The 25101-nt window shown below is 39.6% G+C and overlaps 1 protein-coding gene across 1 annotated transcript; it reads right to left on the bottom strand.

The window, feature by feature from the left end:
* Nucleotides 1-21902: 21902 nt before the first annotated feature.
* LOC131242212 (FCS-Like Zinc finger 6-like) lies at nucleotides 21903-23306 on the bottom strand. The gene is made up of 2 exons (XM_058240725.1): nucleotides 22869-23306; nucleotides 21903-22258 (listed from the first exon to the last, which is right to left on the bottom strand). Exons 1-2 carry the CDS (start codon nucleotides 23186-23188, stop codon nucleotides 22132-22134), a joined length of 447 nt encoding a protein of 148 aa, XP_058096708.1. The 5' UTR covers nucleotides 23189-23306; the 3' UTR covers nucleotides 21903-22131.
* Between the last annotated feature and the right edge of the window lie 1795 nt (nucleotides 23307-25101).

Consider the following 25101-nt stretch of genomic DNA (forward strand, 5'->3'; position numbering starts at 1 on the left):
TCTTGTCCTTATCCACGCCCCACGCCCTCTCTGTCCGTATAAATGTGAGCGAGAAAACAACCATCTTCATCTTAACATGTGTATGGATGATGAGGATGTATAGGCAGTCAGTATCTGGCCATGCATACCATCCATGATGGAACCCACTAGATTCATGGTCTGGATCAACATCTGGTGGGCCAGAAGGGGCAAACCTCCCTAGCAAACTTCATCAAGGATGAGATCATAGTTAGCTGAGTGCACAAATGGGCCTAGCTGAACCACTCCAAATCATGGAATCTGCTCTAACATAAATCAAATAATCATACTAATTGGGCCCATTATGTGGGCCCAACCCTTTTAGCCCAAGCCCAAAAACCACTCACAGAACTGTGACCAGGCAATTTCACATGATCAACGGACTTGATCAATTGGGACAAGGCTTAGATGATGATGATGGTGAGCTTGGGACGTCTATATGGTGGCCCCCAACTGATAAATGACCTAGTTCTGGCACGTGTGGTGCCAAGTTGCCGAATTGGTACATGTGGAACCACCGTCATCACATTGATAGAAATAACTCGGCACATCCAGGCCCTTCACTATCCAGAAATTATAGGTGCTCTTTGCTGATTCCACACATGTGGAGCTCATGGTCAAGTGATCCAGACCGTTGATCTAATGGGAATCACTATCAACGAGAAATCATTGACAAAGCTTCTAGAGTCGAAGATCTTAACCGTTCTATCAGTGGCCTACAAATGTGAGAGAAAGATAGGATTGCTGGGTTCATAGATTTTGAGTGGAGGGTTCTGATCTGTGAATGCTTCCTCAAGATCCATTTCTATACCTGAAATCTAATTTCCGGTTTCTAGGGTGTTTTGGTCATATTTCACAAAATGGGACCCTAGAAAGAAAAGTAGTCCCGTCCACCTAGCCCCGATCTTACACCGTACACGTGCACATGAGTATGATATCATGCATCATAGACAACCGTGAACGGCTCGTATAGACCACAGAGGATGGCTTGCATGGGTAAAAATGGGGTGATTGGGACTGTTGATATAATGGGGTACCATGTGGATTGGACAACTCATGACCATTCAATTGTAGGGGCGTGATTTTTGGGATATGGCCATACGTGAACATGATTATTGCTAGCATTGCACACCATACTTGCTTTCCTACACTGATATTCGACCTGTTCATCTAGTAGGCCATCAGCAACGTGGAGTACTGCGCTGTTACTCACCGCCCTTCATGTTGGGATGCCTTGCACAAAACCTTAGGATCTAGCTTCTCGAAACAAACTAGAATTATGGATAATAAAGCAATGAAATAAGTCAAAGCATAAACCACACACCACACAAGAGATTTTTACATGGAAAAACCTCAAAGAGATAAAAACCACGGGACCTCGTTCATATCAACAATCCACTATGAAGTAGAACGTTACAACCTTCTTCACTCACGCAGGAGTAGATAAACAATAAAAGAAACAAAGAAAAACGGAAAGATTTCACTGATTACGAGGACATAGAAGTATTGAGATATAGATTGCACAGTAGATAACCTCCACGAGCATAATCTCTCTTCTATAAGCTTCCTCTCTCACACCTTTGATAGCCCCTAAACCCTTTAGCAAATCCCTTGTAAAGATTTAGGAAACTCTCTTCTCATACCTAGAAAGCCTTAGGAACTCCTATTTAAAGTTGTAGAAAACTCCTTTCCGCATTCCAGTTGCGAAAGAACTTGCGACACGGATTTTGCACAAAATCGTGGAACGAATCTGCGTAACCACGACTGGTCGTGCGTTACCCACGACCGGTCGTGAACCACCCACGACTGGTCATGCGTCACCTACGACCGGTCGAGCACCCCAGAGAAAATTAGTCCGCATTCACTGGACTTTGAGTCGTGTCAGGGCACGAACCCACGACTGGTCGAACACCAGCTCACGACCGATCGAGCAGGACTCACGACCAGTCGATGACGGGTCAAAAAAACCCCATCACTTCGTTTGGATGCTGGAGATCTTGATAGCTGGGATTTTTAACGTGTAATCAACCCACTGCGGGCCCCACTAAATGAATTGCATAGAACATCGATTGGCACGTAGCAAAGCATTTTGGCGAGTCATTTCAATGGTAATTCATGCAGTGGATTGAAGAGGGATATCGCACGTCCAGGCCACACATCAGGTGGACCTGGCCCAAAAACAAGATGGCTGATTATCGGGTGACTCACACATTCCTTGAATATAGACCATTTGTCATCTTCTTTTTAACTGTACATGTTTGTTATACACTTGTGTCCTGCCTGATTAATGGAATGTTCTGATTTTTGGGGGGCTAACATCCAATGATAGTTATCTCTTGATGAATGGTCTGGATCTCACACGCGCTACTTTAACCATTGTGTGTTTTTTTTTTTAAATCGCCCCTTCTGTCACCATCACACCATGTCGCTTTCGCACTTCTCTTTACAAATATGTTTCCAGGCCCGAGAATGGTGGCCCACTAATAGGAGCACATGGAGTTGCGTTGTAGCCACGTGTTTCACCATTACAAGTGGCTAGAAAAATATCTAATTCATAGCTAGCACCCTCAAGAGATCACAGCTAGTGGTGCAAGTGGGCGCCATATAATAAGGGTCATTCATAAGGAGATATGATCACATACAGACATTTCTATCTGGCCAAGTAGTCACATGTGAGTACCATCTGATCCGTTCAAAAGATGGGCCAAGCCATAATGATAAAATAGGCAAATAAGTCAGGATGATAAAATCATTGGGTGGGCCACGCCGACACATGAGTTGTACCCTTGGATGTCCTTTATTTTCATGTTGTGTCCTGATCGATGAGTGGATCGGCCTGATTTTCTAAAGGAAATATAACCATAGTGCATCCCACCTTTCCAATGGATTGGATATTCCACACATGGGACACGTTGGTGGGAAGACATGGCTAGAGCCGTTGTATGTGATCATATCTCATTAATAAAGATCCACTGGAAAAGTCTCAAAGATAATTAAAAAAGCTCTTAGAGAGAAGGCGCTGCGTGGTTTTGATAGGGTACGGTGCTACCCTACCAAAGATACCGTATGGGGATTGGTTTTGTCCCCGGTATTACATTTAAGATAATGATCTGAACCGTTCATTTTATAGTTTATGATACAAGCATCATCGTAAAAAATTTGAGTGGATGATTATATATGAAAATGAATTTGGAGTATTCAAAAGTTTGAAAGGATTGTGTTCAAATTCAAGAATCGAAGGTTAGGATCACCAGTACGCGGGATTATAAGCTTTCCTAGATTCTTTAAAGCAGTGACAAGATCATGAACGATTCATACGACCATCTAACATAAAATCAAGGTGAAAACCAAGCATGCACAGTACTATGGTAGGGCACTGTACCCTATCAATACCCCTCGATTTGTTGTGAGATGAAAGCTCTCTCATTTTATTATTCATAGCCTCCTGATACCAGACCGGCTTGAAGTGAATGGGGAGACACTGCAAAACAAGGGCCGTTGAAAGCGGACACACGTGCCTAGTGTATCATTAAAAAATATACAGGGCAAAAATGAAAACAAGGACTATATTTGCTTCTATAGATATAAATAAGATTTAAAAAAGATTCACCCTTATCCACATCACAAGTGGCAGATTGAGTGAAAGATACCTCGTTTCAGGGTCATGGCATCCATTCCTCAGTGGCGGTGGCCAACAGTGAAGTGTGAACTCACAGTAGGGTGTACTACCAAGCTAAAAAAAATAAATAAATTTAAAAGAAATCTTATTAGAATGATTTAAATTTTTATATGTAGAATAATAATATATATGAATAGTGAAATGGCCGTATTTTTTGGTTGTCTCATTTTAAGCAATTGTATCTACTAAAAGTTTTTATCGTCTACTCCATTTTAATAACGAATGGAACGGCAGCTACCAAATTTTCCATTTTAAAATGCTCTTATTTCTTTATATCTTTATTTTTTAAATTTTTTTTTTTTTGTTTTATTAGGACTGAGGTTCCGGTGGTCAGTGCTCGAGTAAAGGTGGGGTTTTGACCGGAATGCTCTGGGGATAAGGTTTTCGACGGGGATGATTGAAGAGTACTTTTGACAAGAATGATTGTGCAGGGGCATAGGTTTTAGATGTTGCATATGGTAGTGGAGAAAAGAGTTGTAGCCCTACATCTAATACTATATTTGTATTGAAATGCAAAGATTAAAATATGTTTAATTGATTTGCTGAAAAGATATATATATATATATATATATATATATATATATATATATATATATATATATATATATATATATATATATATATATATATAATTTCTAAAAATTTATTAAATTTTAAACATTTATATATTATATGGGCCTTAGTCATGCTAAGGAGGTAGACTCACGGACTTTCAACACAATGTTAGAGGTTGAAGTACCCATTGTGGTTAAATCTCATTGTGGTGTGATGTGAGTGCTTGCGTGAAAAAATAAAAAGGTTTACATATCATATAAATTTATATATATATATATTCTAAAAAAGCATAGAGTTTTAAGCGTTTAAACAATTATTTTACGGTGATTTTTTTAGTAGATTTTTTTTAAAAAAATAAGGTCTAAAATAGGTGTATAGGGCTGGCTATACCAATTGTATTCTAAAAAATATAGAGTTTTAAGCGTTTAAACAATTGTATTAGGTGTGTATAGGGCTGGCTATACGAGCGTCTAAGATTTGCTAAGATCTAATTACATTTAATAATATAAAAGAAAAATATTAGTGCTGGACGTTCTATACCTACTTTTTACTACGACCCGTGAGAATATCACATCCGGAGAAAATCCTGGGTGGGCGAAATCAATCGACAGCCAATGGTTTCATTCGATCTATGGATGTGGCCCACCTAACAAGCGTTTGGCCCATTTTTGCCCTGCATGATCCTTATAGTGTGGAGTCCACGTCTCACGCAAGTGACACGTACGTATTCACAACCGGAACCATACAACGCTGTATTGGATCAACTCTCTCTCTCTCTCTCTCTCTCTCTCTATGAAATGGTTCTACACGGCCAGTCATATATATATATATATATATATATATATATATATATATATATATATATATATATATATATATATATATATATATGGTCTCCTGTGCACAACGCTGCATGGAGATTTTATGCGAGCTTTTCATATGAGCTGTTAGATTATAGCCATGGCTAAGATTCAGCAGCCATGAGAACGAGAGAGCTTCTAAAATAATGACTCACGACGATACTTTCGCGCTCTCATGGGAATTACATGCCACACGCAGCTCGAAAGCTATTGGATGGTGCTCTTTGGTTCGATCATAATGTACATGTTTTATCCATGATGTTCATCTAATTTTTCAGATTATTTTCATGCATGAGCCCAAAAACAAAGTAGGTCCAAATCTCAAATGGACCTCACCATAGGAAAACAGTTGTGATTGAACACCCATCGTCAAAAACTTCCTAGGGCCCACTATAATGTTTATTTTCCATCCAACCTGTTCATTAGGTCACACAGACATGGATGATGAGAAAATAAAAATATCCAATTCATCCAAAACTTGTGGCCCTCAAGAAGTTTTTAACAGTGGGCCAATGATTCTCATCATTAAAACATTCGTAGGGCCCACTGTAACGTTTACTTTCCATCCAATCTGTTCATCAGGTCTGTGTGACCTGGATGAAGAGAAAAAATGAATATCATATTAATCCATGATTTCTATGACCCTTAATGGCAAGCGTTCAATCCCCCACTGCTTTTTACAGTGTTGTCCACTTAGTTTTTGGATCTGTCTTATTTTTTGGCTCAAGTATTAAGAGTAGATCACCAAGTGGACAGACGGTTTGGATATAACTCACACCTCATGATGGGACCCACATAACTTGGTGATGTCAACACACCAGCCACATCGGTGGTGTGTGTGGTACACCGGCCAATCTGCTTCCTTCGCACACATGATGAAATTAGATTGGTAGACTCTGTTGGGACCACCATAAATGTATGCGGTTTATCCACGCTGTCCATCCATTTTTTTCATCTCATTTCAAGGGTTGAGCCCAAAATCAAAGCATATTCAAAGCTCAAGTGGACCATACCACAGGAAACAATGGAAATAATGATTTCCACCGTTGAAACTTTTCTAGGGCCCACAATAATGTTTATTTGTCATCCAACCTATTCATAAGATCACACAAATATGGATGAAGAGAAAAATACAAATATTAGCTTGATACATAACTTCTATGGCCCCAAGTAATTTTCAATGGTATTCATTTAATTCACATTGTTTCCTGTGATGCGATCCACTTGAGATTTGGATATACTTTATTTTTGGTCTCAAGCCCTAAAATTATCCGTTAAAATAGATGTACGGAGTGGATAGAATACATAGATCACGGTGGGCCCATTGCAGGCAACGACAATGATGGTGGAGCGATTGGTGTGATCCAACGACTTTTATTCCAATGCGAATAAATGTTGCATGCGGTCATGCTTCATGTGGTGTGGTCCATTTGAGCGTCCGATGTGCCTCATTTCTGGGCTCATGCACTAAAATAATCTATCTAAAATTATGGACGGTGTATATAAAGCATATAGATCATAGTGGGCCCCAAAGAGGCACCACTAGAACCGTCCGTCTCTAGCTGGGTCCCGGTGAAATCAAATTGCGTACTGAGTTACAAAGTAGGCTTTTATCATGTTGAGCAAAACTATGTTGGGCCCACCATGAATGTGTGTGGTTTATCCACGTCGTCCATCCGTTTTCCATCTCGTTTTGTGGGTTGAACCCAAAATTGAAGCATATCCAAAGCTCAAGTGGAGCACACCATAGGAAACTATGTAAATTGAATGTCTGCCTTTGAAAAATTCTTCTGGCCAAAGAAGTTTTGGCTCAAGCTAATATTTGTGTTCATCCATGTGTAATCTTATCTAGTAAATTGGATGAACGGAGTGGATAAAATAGGTAAATTATAGTGGGCCTCACAGAGTTTACTCAGTATGGTAAACATACTTGGTTACTCACTATGTAATGAGCTTCCGTCCTGATGGGGGTGGTACCCATGCATCCAAGGGATATGGATTGCCTTCTGAGGCAGCGTCACCAGATGGCCACTATAGGGTACTCTGTGGGCCCCACCATGATGTACATGGTTAATCCATACCGTCCATTCATTTTGAATGCTTATTTTAGGGCATGACTTAAAAACAAGGTGATTCAACGCTCACTGTTAAAAACTTCTTAAGGGCCACAAGTTTTGGATGAAATTGATATTTTTGTTTTCTCATCATCCAAGTCTTTGTGACCTTAAGAACAGATTGGATGGCAAATAAACCCTACAGTGGACCCTAGGAAGTTTTTGACAATGGGTGTTTAATTAGCACTGTTTTCTTGTGGTGTGGTCCATTTGAGATTTGAATATACTTTTTTTTTCCTAATATTCTAAAATGACATGAAGAATTAAATGAACAACATAGATAAAACACATACATCATGATCGGCCCACAGAGCACTGTCCAATAGTTACCTAACTGCGTACATCATGCCATTCTTGTAAGCGCATGGAGTCTAGTCACATGTCATAATTTTTTAGACCTACCTGACGGATATCTTACCATATATTTAAAAAAAAAAAAAACCCTTACCGGCCCTGCGCGATTCTCTCCTATTTCCTACCCTTGACACACACACACACACACACACACACACACACACTCTCTCTCTCTCTCTCTCTCTCTCTCTCTCTCTCTCTCTCTCTCTCTATATATATATATATATATATATATATATATGAATTGGTTCTATACGGTCGATTGTGCGGGAAATGGGATCAAGCTATGTGGGCCCACCGTGACGCATGTCGAACATCTACCTGACTGTGCAGGGACTTCCCATGAGATCGAGCTGTGTGGGCCCACCGTGATGCATGTCGAACATCTACCCCATCAGTCAGATGCACCATTTCATGGTGGGCCTTGGGCTTAAAAATCAAGTCAATCCATGACTTGTGTGGACCACACCACATACAAAAGTATGTGGCGTTGATGTTCGACACACATCATGGTGGGGCCCACACAGCTCAAACTTGCCATGAGGTCGACTGCATTTAACCATTTCCCCACACACACATATATAGAAAGAAAGGGACCACCTCTTTTTGTGAAAAAAAAAAAAAAAAGAAAAAAAAGAAAGAAAGAAAGAAAGAAAAGCAGTAGAAAGCATGATTGATTGGGCCACTCTACTTTGCAAATTGAACTATTGACCCAAGAAAAATGGGTGGTAAAAAAAAAAGGGCCTGAAATCTTCCAGGTGTCAATGTTCTAGATTTTGGCTCATTTTAAAATTATTATACATATATATATAAAAAGAGGCGCAAGTCCTCCAAGAATAAGCTTATTCTGCAAGGGTCATGCATGGTCCACCATCAATTTGATGGCATCTGAACTGTCCAGAAGGGTCGTCCTACTGTGAAAGATAAACATTCAAAAAACCAGGCCAATCCAACCATCACATGAGCTAGAACTATCAGTTGCAGGTGTTTGGGTGGTTGTTAATTGTTTTCTATGGTGTGGCTCTCTTAATGAATGGATAGGACTGAATTTTGGGTCATCCCATCATTGTTGTGGATCTCAATGAATGTACGGTTGGATCGGAAAAAATCCAACACGGTTGGTCCCACACAAGAACAGAGTCAACTGTATAACTTTTCTCACGCAAGGGAACCTTGTAGGATGACGGATGAGCTAAATCGACGATGACTTGTACAGAAACCGGCTTCGAAAGAAAGGGAAGTGACTTAAAGTCACTGATTCTCGTCTCGTTATCATATCTCTATATTGATAAATTGAAATATCGTCAAAATCTCGCATTGAGGAATCATGTAGTCTTCTTGTTCTCAGGCCCTCAATTCGTACGAGTTAGCCCGGGATTGGGTGATCCAATCTGTTGAACCCAGCGCCCAAAAAATCTTCCCACAGGGTTCTGGGGGGATGGTCCATTCAATGTGGGCCATGAGATAACGGTCTAGATTAGTGCAAAACACGATCCACTTGTGTAATCTTACATATCTCCACTTGAGGATCGTAAAATTCCTTGGATCCAAAATATGATCAATGGCCCATGGCCTGAAATATGAATTAATGGGCCATACCTTGCAATATGTGCCCATACGATGTTTCTAACCATTCAAGTAGGCATTCTATATTCAGACAACACCCAAATAGAGATGCTGTCTGAACGGTCAAGATGAATTGGTCGTAGCAGGTTTTGGGGAACGATTAACTCAAAAGTAAAATTTATTGGATAGTTTGGATTTACAGTAATTGGCGGTGGTTGGTGTCATGCCACGAAAATTGGAACCTAAGTTGGCCAGGCCCAAACTCGAATTTCAGGACTATGAGTTATATTTAAATAAAATATATATCGCAACCTACATTATTTCATGTATTTTTAAGGCAATCAGAGCAACTAAAAGGATACTAATCATTGTCATTAAATATTGTCCACTAATCAATTCTTGAATTTTTAATTACATTGACATTCAAAAATAAATAATAACAATATACGTTGAATTTTAATTAATTTCTAAATAAATAAAGATAAGTCTTCAATCTTACCCAACCGGTTCTTCATATACAAACCCTGCAAAATAGCCTATACGGGTGTGAGCGCGACGGCTCATAGGGTTAAATCATTCTCAAAATTGAAAATTTGATTTTAATACCAATACAAGTTAATAAAATAAATAAGATTAATTACGAATATTGAATTAGCATTTTACGTAACAACAATAACAAATTATTTTTCATAATATCAAAATAAGATAATACGGTCATCTAAAATCCTTTCTGGTTCAATTCAGGGCAGATCACCCGTGTGTCTTGATCGTTTTAGGGAATGACCCTCGGCAGAGCACCGGTGTTGATCCTTTTAGGTAATGACTCTTGGTAAAGCATCAGTGAATAAACTTTTAGGGTAATACCCAGGGCAGAGCACCCGTGTGTGTTGATCGTTTTAGGAAATCACCCAGGGAAGAGCACCTGTGCCGATTCTTTCGGGTATGACCCTGGGCAGAGCACCCGTACCGTGCCAATCCTTTCGAGAATGACCCTGGGCAGAGCACTTATAAACAAATAACATGGTGATCCTTTTAGGGCAGAGAACTCGTAAATTGAAATGCATTCTTCATCATGTAATAATAAGAAAATAGTTGTAATTTAAGCACGTTACGATAAATGAAATGAAGTCAATTAATAAGTCAAATAAATTATCTCTACAATATGCATCCAAGAAATCAAATAAAATAATATGCAACTAATGACAATGATCAATTAAATTTAATACATAATAAATAATCAAATCAATTGATATGTTAACCTAAAATTTTCAATAGGGAAGATCACTTACTTGATGTGATGATAAAACACTCTGATATAGATATGAATTCTTGTAGGATTATTCTCTCGATAACAAAGTCTGCTACAAATATGATTCGATGTAACGATCACGAACAAAATTGAATTTGTATGCTAGAATTGGTCCGATCAGATAAGATTTACCTATGGTATCAATACAATTCTCATAATTAGGATTTTTATCTGTACAAAAACTTCTGAAAATAAATGAATAATTACAAGATAATTGACTCAGTGAGTTGGATTATATTACAACTACATATTGCTTTCAGATTAACTATTTGAGAAACAATTTACCTATTAGAGGATGTAAATATACATATTAAGACCCTGGATATTAATTAATGGTCAGATCTATTTTTAATATGCCTCATGGAAAGATTTATTTACCGTAATGTCGGTTTACATATTTCAGATGGTGGTGGTGTAGATGAAGAAGACGATTATGTCAGAATATGGATTGATGCATTTTGCAACATTGACAGTTGTGGATGGTTCTTACAGACCGTACAAAGCTTGTGGGCTCCACAGATTAAAGTTTGGATTGATTTTGTTGGTCGATTCTGAACTTGGAAAGTGTAGCAGCTAGTTGCATAAAATTGAGAAGTAGAAAGAAGAAGAGATTTTATTTATTTATTTTAGAGATCTCAATGGTAGGCTTTTCAATGGCTGTGAATCGATGAGTGAGTAGACTGGAATCACTAAGGAGAATCTCTACTATTATAAGAGAGAAGATTTGTATATGATGACTTCGTGCAAAGGGAAGATTTCTGCTTTCAGTTGTTATAACTGTGAGGAGTGGGTAGTGATGTAGGGTCCACCATAGTGGCTGAGAGAAATCAGGCCATTAATCAGGTTCCACAGGTCCTAGTGCTAAAAAAATTAGTTCAAATTAAGCTTCAAGGTGAGCCATGTAAAATGTTTTTAGGTAAAAGAATTCAAGAGCTAAGGTTAATCGAGAGTCTGGGTTCATTAGACGGTTTAGATTGAGGAGTAGGTCCCACTATGATGATGGCATGCATGGTGGATGGGTTCATGTGCGAAACTGTGCGGAGGAGAAGAAGGAGAGAGAGAGAGAGAGAGAGAGAGAGAGAGAGAGAGAATCATGGAGAAGAGGTTTTGGTTGTGGGGTGATGTGCGCCAGTACGTCACTTATTATTTTGTTTTGTTTTTTTTAGAATGGGCCCCACAGGAATGATGTGACAAATCCACACCGTTTATCAGTCTTATCGGGTCAAGTTAGGGCAAGGGCCCAAAAATGAGGGTAATCCAATACTCAAGTGGGCCACATCATAGGGAATAGTGGAACCCACTATTAAAAAAAATGACGAAGTGTTACAGTTGGGTCCTAGAGAATATACTAAGTTACCGTCTATAATACTGTTAGGTAGGGATGTACATGGAGTCAAGCTTGCCTCAGCTCGACTCGGCTCGGCCACTAGCTGACCTTAGCTCAAACTCAGCTCGGCTCGATCCTCAAGCCTGACTAGCCAGCTTTGCTCGATTCGGTTAGGAGCTCGGGCCGAGTTCGAGCCAAGATCGAGCCAAGTTCGCAATTGAGGCATTTCCACAAACACTTGAACTACACCTTCAAAATCCCTCTGTATGTGACACAGAAGCAATAGTTTTACAAGTATTTTATCAAACACCTTCTAAGCAACATAAAAAACCAAGGAAAACTAAGAAAAAAGGGTATTTGTTTCATGTGCATACCTTCCTTGCCACCAGCCACACTTCGTTGAGTCATTTTATCAAACACTTGGTGAACAACATCAATGGCAAAGTAACCAAGTCACCGAACTGGTTTGATCCGAGTTTGATTCAAGCTGGATTTGAGCTGCGTTCGATCCGAGTCGAGTTGAGCTGGGGCCTGCTCCAACTCATTTTCGAGCTCAAACTCAGCCTCGAACCAAGTCAAATTGAGCTTTTTCGGGTCGGGTCGAGCAAGCTAGCAGAGCTAGCTTGGTTCATGTACACCCCTACTATCAGGGTGGCAAAGAGGGTGGACTGGCTTTGTCCAGTCCAGCACTGAGCCCAGTCTAGTACGGTCCATATCACCTCATATCATCCCGGAAACGGATTGGCTACTCCCCCTGCCACCAGCCATAAGGCTAGTGGTTGGTGCTGTGTGGGGCCCACCATGATGTATGTGTTTCATCCATTCCATTTATCCATTTTTACAGTTTATTTTAGGGACGTATCCCAAAAAAGGAGAGGGATATAAATCTCAGGTGGACCACACCACAAGAAAACAATAGCGATTAAATATCCACCATTAAAATCCTCCTAAGGCTCACTGTATTGTTTATTTGACATCCAATCTATTGATTAGGCCACACAGGCCCAGATGAATGGAAAAAACCACGATCAGCTTGGTCCTAAATTTTTATGGCCCCCAAAAGGTTTTTAATGGTGGACGCTCATTCAACAATTTTTCCTATAATGTGGTCCACTTGAGATTGGTATATACCTCATTTTTGGTACCATACCATAAAATGATTTGGAAAAATAGATGGACGGCATGGATGAAACACATATATCATGGTGAGGTCCACAAAGTACCGACCACTAGCCATTGGCTGGAGGCGGGGGAGTAGCCAATCCGTTTCCTATCCTCCCGACGTTGAGCTGCATTTGGATTGTAAGCAATATTAATGTTTCCTAGCTAATTTGCCGTTGATGGTTAGAAAAAATGTAGCTTATGCTAGTGTATGATATTCAACCGGTTTAATAGATTGCTCCAAAGTTGGATGGTTATCCAACTATAATATGGGTGGTTATCCATTATTTACCATTGTTGAGCCTGTGATGTTATTTACACGCCAATCTAATCCGTCAATCACATAAGGGCCACCGTGACGGCAGTATGCTCCAAAAAGGGCTATAGACTGAATAGGTGGATCACACCTTATAAGGCAATGTTCAATCATCCAACACCCTCCAAATTCATTCAATGGCCCACGTGATGTTTGGATCATTCTGATTTTTTGAGCCTCCAACTTTCAAGGTAAGGGTACACTGCTGGATATATTGAATACTATGCACTGGACTTGTGGGCCTACGCAAGGTACTTGAAGCATAAGGTTATTCAACAATGACACGTGGAGAGGCAGCCATTGCTTCTAAACGGACGCGGATTTCCTGCGAAAATGCGCAGGGATTCTGGGTGGGGCCACTGCCATGTTTGTGAGAAAGCCAACTCATCCATCGAGCTCATTTTAGAACACGCGACCAAACATAAGGGGGAGGCAAAACTCAAACGGGCGACACCAGAGGAAACAGTAGGAATTTAGTGACCACAGTTGAAATATTTATATGGCCACAAAAGTTTTGTGCCGGTCTGAGTTTTTGGTTTTATCATTTCATCCCAGTGAAAATGATCTTATAAACGGTTTGGATGGCATATAAACATCAAGGTGGAGCCTTGCAAGGCTTCCACGGCAGGAATTCCTTTCCCCACTGTTTCATCTTATATGACTCAGTTGAATTTTGGATACTCCTCATTTTTGGTCGCATGTTCTCGAATGAACTCGAAAAATCGATAGACGGGTTAGATTTCTCATAAACATAACGGTGGACCCCACCTTTCATCCCAGCGCAGGAACTTACTTTGAAAGGCTTTAACAGGAAATCCGCGTCCCTGCTAAACCAGATCAAAATATCGTGAGATGTGCGGAGAAACCATACAACGATAATCTCAGATGTACGAGAAGTCGCATGCACCTCATGTGGAGAGAGACATGTGAAAGATACCGGGCCCAAGTGGGTAGGCCCGGTGACAAAAGACGGTTCTTTCAACGTTACATCAGGGGCCCCACACCACCACCGAAAAGTACAAACCATCCAAATGAATCTCTTTCTGCTTTCTATGGCGTGGGGCCCACCCACCTTCCATACTCCTAAAACAATCCATTTTAAAATAGATTCCCTACTCTCAAGGGCCAATCGTACGTTAGTTTTATTGATTTCTAATGCCGCAAAAAAATACATTAAAAACAAAACTTTCTTCTCATTGGGCGCAAATGACATCACTTGCAATTGATGTGTCACCCAATCAGTAACATTTAAAAAGAAATATCCACTGCTCTCTGGAACACTATAAGTTATAATGCTCCTAGTTGGATTTGGATATTTAGACAGTTCAATCCATTGATCCAAACTGTTCACTAGGTCCATCGCGTATTTCATTGGTTACGGTGGAACACCACATCAATCTAACAAATGTTAACCATTTGATCGATGACCTTTGTTATGTACGGCCAAGATTGTTTCTGAATAATTGGCCTGATCAAAAATTTTATCCATCTATTTGCTAGGTCCCGTCATGGATTGCTTATGATTTTAAGCCATCAGTTTTTTAAGGAAATCATAGCCATCTCATCCATGGCTTGGACTGAGAACGGCTAGAGAAAATAAGGACAAATCAAATAAAGATTGGATCGTCATATATTTGTTATTTTTTTACAGTGGTCATATAAATGAATTTTGGACTAAATAGACAGTTAAGATCTATCGATTGAACTATCCAAGTGAAAATATGCAGCAAGGAGCACTGTCACTTATGAGTGACCTTTGAGCACCGGAGCATTTCACTGGAGATGATAAGGTAGATCGGATAGAACTGGAATATGGTAGTACAAATGTCAGTATGATGTGATAATCAAGTCCACATATCTAGTGGGCCATAGAAAGGATCTTTTTTATTTTAAAAATAACAGTATATGATTTTGGCTCTCAAAGGGACGGTACAAATTGACAGTATTTAACGATCACATATTCAGTGGTTTGAGTGAAAGAAAATGGAATATGGGATTATTTGATGGTTTCCTTTTCTGAAAGATATGCCATCCATGCTCGGTCCTATAGATGGACGGATACGATTGATACATAACATTTCCACGTAAGCTTCGGAAGAAGGCTACACCATATCTCGGGTGTTGTGGCTCAACCGTATCTTAAAACTAGAGAAATTTACAATGTACGACCCATTTATGGCTACATTTGTAAGCCTACATTTTTTTACCTTTCAAGAATAAGCCCCATACGTACGGACGGCCTCCCAAAGGTCGAAAATGCCCCTGCTTTTCCTTCCGCAAGAGGATCGGCCGCTGACGCTCTTCGAACTCCGAGTTTACGAACGGTTCAAAAGATATCAAAGTTACATGGGCCCCACGGTTATGTATTTATTATATCCACAACGTTCATCCATATTTCGAGATCATTTCGGAGCATTATCAAAAAAAAAAAAAAAATCATACCCATAGATCAACTGGACCACACCAAAAAGAGCAGTTGGAAAATTGATTTTCGCTGTTAAAAATTTTGTAGGGCCCACCATAACATTTATTTTCCATCCAATCTATTCATAATGTCACAAAGACCTGGATGAAGAGGAAAAAAAAAATTTCATAATGATCCAAAACTTCTGTGACCCCTAAGAGGGTTTCAATGGTAGACGTTCAATCCTCCACAACGTTTTACAGTATGGTCCACTTGATAGCTAGATCTGTCTTATTTTTCATCTCAAGCCTTAATACGAGTTCTCCAAATAGATGGACGGTTTGGATATAACACATACCTCGTAATAGGACCCACAAAAAGCGGTAGGAATTACAATAATAAAAAATAAAATAAAATAAAAAAATTTAAATAACAAATAAAAAAGCTAGGAACTCATGGCTATGGGGTTGTCTATAGCTACGGATTATAACCGTAGCTATAGCCGTAGCCCCTTTTTTTTTGATATGTCCTTGCATATTCATCAAAGGTCTTTCGATATGTCTTTTGATATGCATCAGAGGTCTTTTGATTAATCGAAAAAGGTCCAGAAATGTCCAACGAGTTTGCCTCAAAAATTCTGCAATTTTCGATACATATCGAAGAGTATTTGATATGTATCGAATACATATCGAAGAGTTTGCCTCAAAAATCTTGCAATTTTCGATACATATCGAAGAGTATTTGATATGTATCGAAGGTATTTTACCAATAGCTACGGATTATAACCATAGCTATAATTGTAGTCTGTGTTAGTCTATGAATTTTTATTTTTATTTTTTTACATGGAGAACTTTATTCTACTTACAATTTTCTCTAATACATATTTATATAAAAATGTATATATAAGCATATAAAATTTTTTTCTCTCTTTATTTTCATTTCTTTCTTTATTCTTTTAACAAGAATATCTTCTAAACCAAAATTAGTTACTTGACGTACCCTATATGATTTTGGGGTAGGAGAAGCTACTTTAGCCAATCAACCTGTTTATTTTTCAAGATTCCATCAGGTCGATGGTCTAAAATCCATTTCATTCACTTCGCGGTCAATTTCATTCATTTCATTTACTTCGCGAACAATCCATGCATTTCATGGTCAATCCCGGCGATTCCGTTTTGATTCATGGTCATTTTCATGCATTTCACAGTCATTTCCCTACACTTCACGGTCATTTCCATGCATTTCATGGTCAATCCTGGCGATTCCGTTTTGATTCACAGTCATTTTCATGCATTTCATGGACAACTCCCTTTACTTCACGGTCATTTCCCTACACTTCACGGTCATTTCCATGCATTTCACGGTCAATCCCGGCGATTCCGTTTTGATTCACGGTCATTTCCATGCATTTCACGGTCAATTCCCTTCACTTCACGGTCATTTCCATGCATTTCATGGTCAATTCGCTTCACTTCACGGTCATTTTCATCCATTTCACAGTCAATCCCGGCGATTCCGTTTTGATTCACGGTCATTTCCATGCATTTCATGGTCATTTCCCTACACTTCACGGTCATTTACATGCATTTCACGGTCAATCCCGGCGATTCCATTTTGATTCATGGTCATTTCCATGCATTTCACGGTCAATTCCCTTCACTTCACGGTCAATTCACTTCACTTCATGGTAATTTTCATGCATTTCATGGTTAATCTAGGTGATTTCATTTAGATTCACGGTCATTTCCATGCACTTTATGGTCAATTCCCTTCACTTCACGGTTATTTTCGCTCATTTCACGGTCATTTTTGGCGATTCCGTTTAGATTCACGGTCATTTTCATGCACTTCATGGTCAATTCCGCGCATTTCATGATCAATTCAGTTCACTTTAGGGTCATTTCCATGCATTTCACAGTCATTTTCGGCGATTCCGTTTAGATTCACGGTCATTTCCATGCACTTCACGGTCACTTCCTGTGAAGTGAAGGGATTTGACTGTGAAGTGCATGGAAATGACCGTGAGGTTAAACGGAATCGTCGGAAATAACTGTGAAGTGATGGGAATTGACCGTGAAGTGCATGGAAATGACCGTAAATCTAAACAGAATCGCCGGAAATGACCATGAAATGAATGAAAATGACTGTGAAGTGAAGCAAATTGACCATGAAATGAGTGGAAATGGCCGTGAAGTGAAAGGGAATTGACTGTGAAGTGAAGCGAATTGACCGTGAAATGAGTGGAAATGACCGTGAAGTGAAAGGGAATTGACTGTGAAGTACATGGAAATGACCATGAATCTAAACGGAATTGCCGGAAATGACCGTGAAATGAATGGAAATGACCATGAAGTGAAGCGAATTGACTGTGAAATGAGTGGAAATGACCATGAAGTGAAGGCAATTGACTGTGAAGTGCTTGGAAATGACTGTGAATCTAAACGAAATCACCAGAAATGACCGTGAAATGAATGGAAATGACCGTGAAGTGAAGCGAATTGATCGTGAAATGAGTAGAAATGACCGTGAAGTGCTTGGAAATGACCATGAATCTAAACGGAATCGCCAAGTTTGACCGTGAAATGCATGGAAATGACCGTGAAGTGAAGCGAATTGACCGTGAAATGCATGAGAAATGACCATGGAGTGAAGGGAATTGACCGTGAATCAAAACGGAATCACCGGGATTGATGGTGAAATGCATGAAAATGACCATGAAGTGTAGGGAAATGACTATGAAATGCATGAAAATGACCGTGAAGTGAAGGGAAATGACCGTGAATCAAACGGAATCATCGGGATTGACCGTGAAATGCATGGAAATGACCGTGAATCAAAATAGAATCACCAGTATTGACCGTGAAATACATGGAAATGACTGTGAAGTGAAGGGAATTGACCGTGAAATGCATGAAAATGACCGTGAATCAAAACGGAATCGTCGGGATTGACCGTGAAATGCATGGAAATGACTGTGAAGTGTAGGGAAATGACTGTGAAATGCACGAAAATGACCGTGAAGTAAAGGTAATTGACCGTGAAATGCATGGAAATGACCTTGAATCAAAACAAAATCGCCGAAATTGACTGTGAAATGCATGAAAATGACCGTGAAGTGTAGGAAAATGACCATGAAATGCATGAAAATGACCGTGAAGTGAAGGGAATTGACAATGAAATGCATGAAAATGTCCGTGAATCAAAACGGAATCGCCGGGATTGACCGTGAAATGTATGGAATTGATCTCGAAGTAAATGAAATGAATGAAATTAACTGTGAACTGATTGAAATTGACCGCGAAGTGAATGAAATGGATTTTCGACCATCGACCTGATGGAATCTTGAAAAATAACCAGGTTGGTTGGCTAAAGTAGCTTCTCCAACCCCAAAATCATATAGGGTATGTCAAGTAACTAAGTTTGGTTTAGACGATATTCTTGTTAAAAGAATAAAGAAAGAAATGAAAAAAAAAAAAGAGAGAAATTTTTTTTTTATATGCTTATACATACATATTTATATAAATATGTATTAAAGAAAATTGTAGGTAGATTAAAGTTCTCTAAATAAAAAAATAAAATAAAAATTTATAGATTGGAACAGACTACAGTTATAGCTACGGTTATAATCCGTAGCTATCGGTAAGATACTTTTCAATATGCATCGAAAATTGTAGGAATTTTGAGGCAAACTCGCTGTAATTGAAAGACCTTTAATGCATCACAAAGGACATAGCGAAAAAGTACGGGCTACGGCTCTCGCTACGGTTATAATCTGTAGCTATGGAAAACCCCTAGCCATAAGCCCCTGCTTTTTTATTTGTTATTTTTAAATTTTTAAATTTTTTTTATTTTTTGCTGTTGTAATCCCACCACTTTTTGTGGGTCCTATTATAAGGTATGTGTTATATCCAAACCGTCTGTCTATTTGAAGAACTCGTATTAAGGCTTGAGATGAAAAATAAAACAGATCTAGCTATCAAGTGGACCACACTGTAAAAGGCTGTGGAGAATTGAAGGTCTACCATTGAAACCCTTTTAGGGGTCACAGAAGTTTTGGATAATTATGAAATTTGTTTTTCCTCTTCATCCAGGTCTTTGTGACCTTATGAATAGATTGGATGGAGAATGAATGTTATGGTGGGCCCTACAAAATTTTTAACAGTGAAAATCAATTTTCAGCTGCTCTTTGTGGTGTAGTCCAGTTGATCTATGGGTATGATTATTTTTTTTTGATAATGCTCCGAAATGATCTCGAAATATGGATGAACGTTGTGGATATAATAAATACATAACTGTGGAGCCCATGTAACTTTGATATCTTTTGAACCGTTCGTACAACTCGGGGTTTGAGGAGCGTCAGCGCTCGTCTTCGAGCACCACCGATCCGCTTGAAGGAAAAAGCAGGGGCATTTTCGACCTTTGGCAAGACGTCCGTACACCTGGGGCTTATTCTTGAGAGGTAAAAAGAAGCGGGCTTTATAATGTAAATAGGCCATATATGGGTCGTACGGTTGTAAATTTCTCTAAAACTATAAAAAAGCAATCGCTCCTTTTCTGTTGGACGCCCATTGCTGGTGACCCGCGCAGCGGGGATATTGCTGGTGATCCGACTCTGTGGTGCCCACTATGACGTTTGTATTTGATCTACGCCATCCATCCGTTATAAAAAATAATTTTAGGGTATTAGCCAATAAATGAAGTAGATTAAACTATAAAGGGGACCACACTACAAGAAAAAGTGGGATTGATGATGCTGACCGTTGAAACATTCCTAGGGCCCACCATGATGTTTATTTTCTATCCAACCTGTTCATAAGGTTACAAAGATCTGGATGAATGGAAACCACAAATATTAGCTTGATCCAAAAATTACATGGCTTCCAAGAAGTTTTCAATGGTACGTGTTCAATCCCCACTCTTTCCTTTGGATTACTGCACTTGAGCTTTAGATCTACCTAATTTTTTGACTCAAACTATAAAACTAGATGGAAAAGATGATGGACGGCGTGGATAAAACATATACATGAGGGCGGGCCCCACAGAATTGGGTAAACTGGGATATCCCTGGTGACCCAAGCCATCCGCGTCGTCCTTCTCTGTTGCTGTCATCTCTCAGATGAATTATGAGAGAGAGGAAAAAGATAAAAAGAAAAAAAAGAAAAAAGAAGAAGAAGAAAAGGTTCCTGACTTTGTAACATAAAATAGAGAGAGAACTAAAAAATCGTCCACAAAATAATTTCAATAAAAGATGGAAATGAAATGCGACCTGCGCTGGATGGCACTTTGCAAGGCACTGGCCACTCACAGGTGCAAATGTGCCACACGTGTGCAACAGCCAGGCCTCTTCTCAGGTGGTCCCCACGTATTAGATACCCTGGGCTAAAAAAACAACGTCTGTACTTTAAGTTGGGAAGCCACACAAAGTAGACTGCTTGTTACTTTTTTGTAACCGTCCAAAAATGTGGCCCAAGTGATGATCGGTCCGTACTGTTTTCTGGACCCCACCTGTTCTAGCATCTTGGATCTTGTCCACGTGGAGTGTTTTCTAGGCTGTCTTTCCTTCTTTCTTCTACTTCTTTTCTTTTCTTTTTTTATCTTTTAGCTATATTCCATGGTCATGTTGTGTCAATGGGCTGGGCTCGGGCTTGAACTAAGACTTTGAATAAGCCCGGCCCGTAAACTTCAAAAATCCAGGCCAAGACCTACCACAGGCCAGGTCCGGCCCAATGACAGCCATACCGGTAGTGAAATAGAACAGGTCACATACAGGCAACTGTACCACAACTCATGGTAAACTGCTCATTTTCCTGCCGACACGTGGCCTGTTTATGAAATCAGTACCATGGAAACGATAGTCCCAAGATAAAGTATACTTATTCGAAAAATCAACTTGATCCACTCTCTAGGTGTAGCAGGACTGCGTGTTGAGTCAAACCATCGGTCGTACATTGATTCTTATAGTGTGGTTCAATAGATGATGGAACCTCCTTGATTTTGGGCTTAGATGATCTCCGTGGTGTGGCCTACTGATTCAGTGGTGCTGATTTCTTATACAAGTTGTCATGCTTTCAGGAAAGATGATACCATACTACAAGTTGTGGAACCTTGCGTTGCTGTACGTGATCAGTACTCGTAGTTAACATCTCATGTATTCAAAGGCTCAAAGCCCATGAAGAAGAAGAAGGGGAGAGAGAGAGAGAGAGAGAGAGAGAGAGAGAGAGAATCATTCACATAAAAAATGGCTAGTAAATCTCTCATTCTTCTTCTCATTGAAAACAAAGGTAGGAAGAATTCAAAACAACTCTGCTCGTATATGTTTGATGATCTTAAAGTAGGTTGGGGTTTTAATACATCAATATACGTACATAAACAAGCTCATAGGAAACGTCGTCTTCTCTTCTTTTATCGTAAGAGAGTGCGCTCCAGAACGATTTCTTTTCAAGCGGCTGTAGCCTATCTCCCACTGCTTCAAGTTTCAGATGTTGCCGTACAAGTAGCTTCTTTCTTCATAGATGCTAATGAGCTCTTCTCTTTTCTCTCGTCTTGATTCATCTGCTGTTGCCTGCACTCTAGACTGCAAAACGCGCTATCACCCCTGAAGAAAGAACGATTATTTCAGAGATAAAATATTCAACCCACATAAAATAGAAAATAGAAAGAAGAAGAAGAACATGTTATGAAGAAGATAGAAAACATGGGTTAATTTGTATTTTTGAAAAGATCGAGTCACAAAAAATTAAAATGAATTTGTAAATATCATAAAGACTAGAATTTTCGAGATGGGTTTTGAATTAAAAACACAAAGAAAACAGAAAACAAAAGATCTTTGAGAATTGAAGGATTATATGATCCTACTTTTCCTTTTATTTTTTTAGGAGAGAAATACATGTTGATCTCTGCAAATACGACTCCTTTTTCCCATCTTCCCAGGGTTTTCTTCTCTTCATGAAACAAAAGAATTTTTATTTTTATTTTTTAAAAAATCGAATTAACAAAGCTTATATAAATATTTGTGGTTTTTTCTTATTTAAGGATGCATTTGGTTGCACCAAATATCGTGATTTTATGCAACCAAACGCACTAAAAGTAGAGAAGCAAATCCATTTCCCCAGAGAGAGAGAGAGACAGAGATCAAAGCCGTTGGCCAGTTGATGGACGAAAAAGGAACTAAAATATAGACCGTTGATCTGTTGTGAGAGAGATACCTATACATATATATGTCACGGCTAGGCCCCAGCCTGCGCTTGCAGAGACCACAAGCTCTCATGAAATTGGCGGTGTCGAGGAAATCAGCAGAACTTCTGAGGTTTCTTGGAGAAATAGCTGACAAGAAACGGGTGTCGAACCCGGTCGAGCCGCCCACAACCTGATGCCTTCTTACTGAAGCAGGCTCTGGGCTGGGTTTCTGATGATCATTCGTATTATGTGGCTGAGGATACATTTGGACGGTCGAGATATCGAGAGAGAACTCGTTCATGCTCGTCGTCCTCCTAATCGGGGGGCGAGGCCGCTTTCCAAGCAACATCTTCTCCTTCTCTTTTCTCTCTTTGGAAGCCTTGGGTTTTCTGACTTGGAATTAGAACAGATGATCTCAGAGAGAGAGATAGAGGGAGGGGGAGAGACCTGAAGGGGGAGGGGAAAATATATGCTGAGAGAGAAATCCGGAGGACGAATCTGGATCGCTCTTTTTGTGTTTTGCGTAGAAGGATCCGCGTCAGCCATTCCTTTCTTTAGGTTTTCGCTGCTTTCATTTCTTTTGTTTTTTTCTCTCTCGTGATTCGGACAGGTGGGGTCTAGTTATTCACTGACTCTCCAGAGCTCAGAGCGCTTCTTGTAAATACACAACCACAGACCCATAACCGAAACTACTCCGTCTTGCCACGGGCGTATGCGTGGTGAATCTGTGCTGTTCATCATGAGAAAGATGCAGTGAATGTTTCTGGCCCACAACGAGGTGTGACGGCTCATGAGTTAGGACCCACGCGTACATTGAATGTGGACCTTTTGGCTACCATTTTTGAATTGCCTATTTTTACTTTGGTACCAATTGTGCCTATTTAAGAATGTGTTGCTGATAAATTCAGACATGTAATCACATGTGTAATAATATTTCGTGCATATAAGTGTTGGGCATGTCAAAATTGCGCTTGACTCAAATTGAAACGGACATATTATGAGTTCAAGTGTTGAGATAAATTGATTAAGACTAAATTTGCTAAGATAAATGGTTTACTCAAATACCGATTCATAAGGTGATTAGACGAAAATTTCATGTGATGATGATAATTTAATCATGTTCATTGTTGTGGGGGAATCCGACTTGACAAGTTAAGCTAGCTACGGACCTCAGAGCTCGGAGGGGAGACCTCAGGAATGTAGAAAGGAGAAGCAGAGTTGAGTCCTCTCTTGGCCTATCCCGACTCCGAGCAGTCATCGTTTAAGAACTTGGTCAATCAACATTCCATTCTTAGTCTGAGGCATGGTGCCGAGGTCATCTTAGTCCGAGGCTACGAGCTAGAGCAAAGGCTATGCGACTAGTCCCGACTACTAACACTCGGCCTCGGCTTAGATGAGGCCGAGGCTGAGGCCAAATGTGGCTATTCTGAGTGCCAAACTAGAAAACTATCCAAACGCGGACGTGACCGAAGATCCCGCCCAAAGATACGCGCCTTTAAGACAAGATACACCAAACAAATATATGGATTGCGGATAATATCTCCACGATCATAATATCTCGCTGATTGAGAGAATCATGCCAAGATTAATGGACGTGGATCGCCCAACCCACATGTATAAATATCAAGGGACTCCATTGCTATAGGTACGCAATATCTTGCACCCTCTCTTTACATTCGACTTATAGGCATCGGAGGGTCCCCCGGCTGAGTAAGGGTTTCCTTTGCTCACCCTTTTGTGCATGACCAGGGTTCGTTGAAGGTTTGCGGCATTGAGTAGAGAGTGGTCCAGATTTTGACCTCAACATTCATCAATAAAAACAATGCAAAGACAGATGAAGGCTTTGCACGAATTTTATTAATCTCGATGTATACAAAATACAATCGGCAAATATAGTAAAGAACGCAAAATAAATTATCAATGACAGCTTAAGTTGATGAAATGACCGTGGCACTAATGGTCTTCCAAACCTGGATAGTCATGAGACAGTTGTGAGATAATCATAGGATTTAATTAACATGTCATGACTAAAAAAATCACTTAATAAGGACTTAGAAATTTACGAAATATGACGAAAAAGTCATGAATATTTTAACCTAAAACTATACCAACTTTATGTAGTGATGCGCCGTGCAAAAATAAAAATTAAGCTAAAACTAAACTAAACAATTTAAACTTACTATACCATAGCACTGAATAGAAGTGAAGATAGTTAAACTAATCTAATTGAAATAAATGTCAATTAGTGATGAAAGATAAGCA

This window comes from Magnolia sinica, chromosome 4 (assembly GCF_029962835.1).
Source record: "Magnolia sinica isolate HGM2019 chromosome 4, MsV1, whole genome shotgun sequence".
Classification (NCBI taxonomy): Eukaryota; Viridiplantae; Streptophyta; class Magnoliopsida; order Magnoliales; family Magnoliaceae; genus Magnolia; species Magnolia sinica.

Coding starts and splice junctions, on each gene's coding strand:
- LOC131242212 (XM_058240725.1), bottom strand. CDS start 23,188: ATGTTGCTTGGAAAGCGGCCTCGCCCCCCGATTAGGAGGACGACGAGC. Junction 22,259..22,868: donor CGTGACATATATATGTATAG/GTATCTCTCTCA, acceptor TTCTTTCTTCAG/GGGTGATAGCGCGTTTTGCA.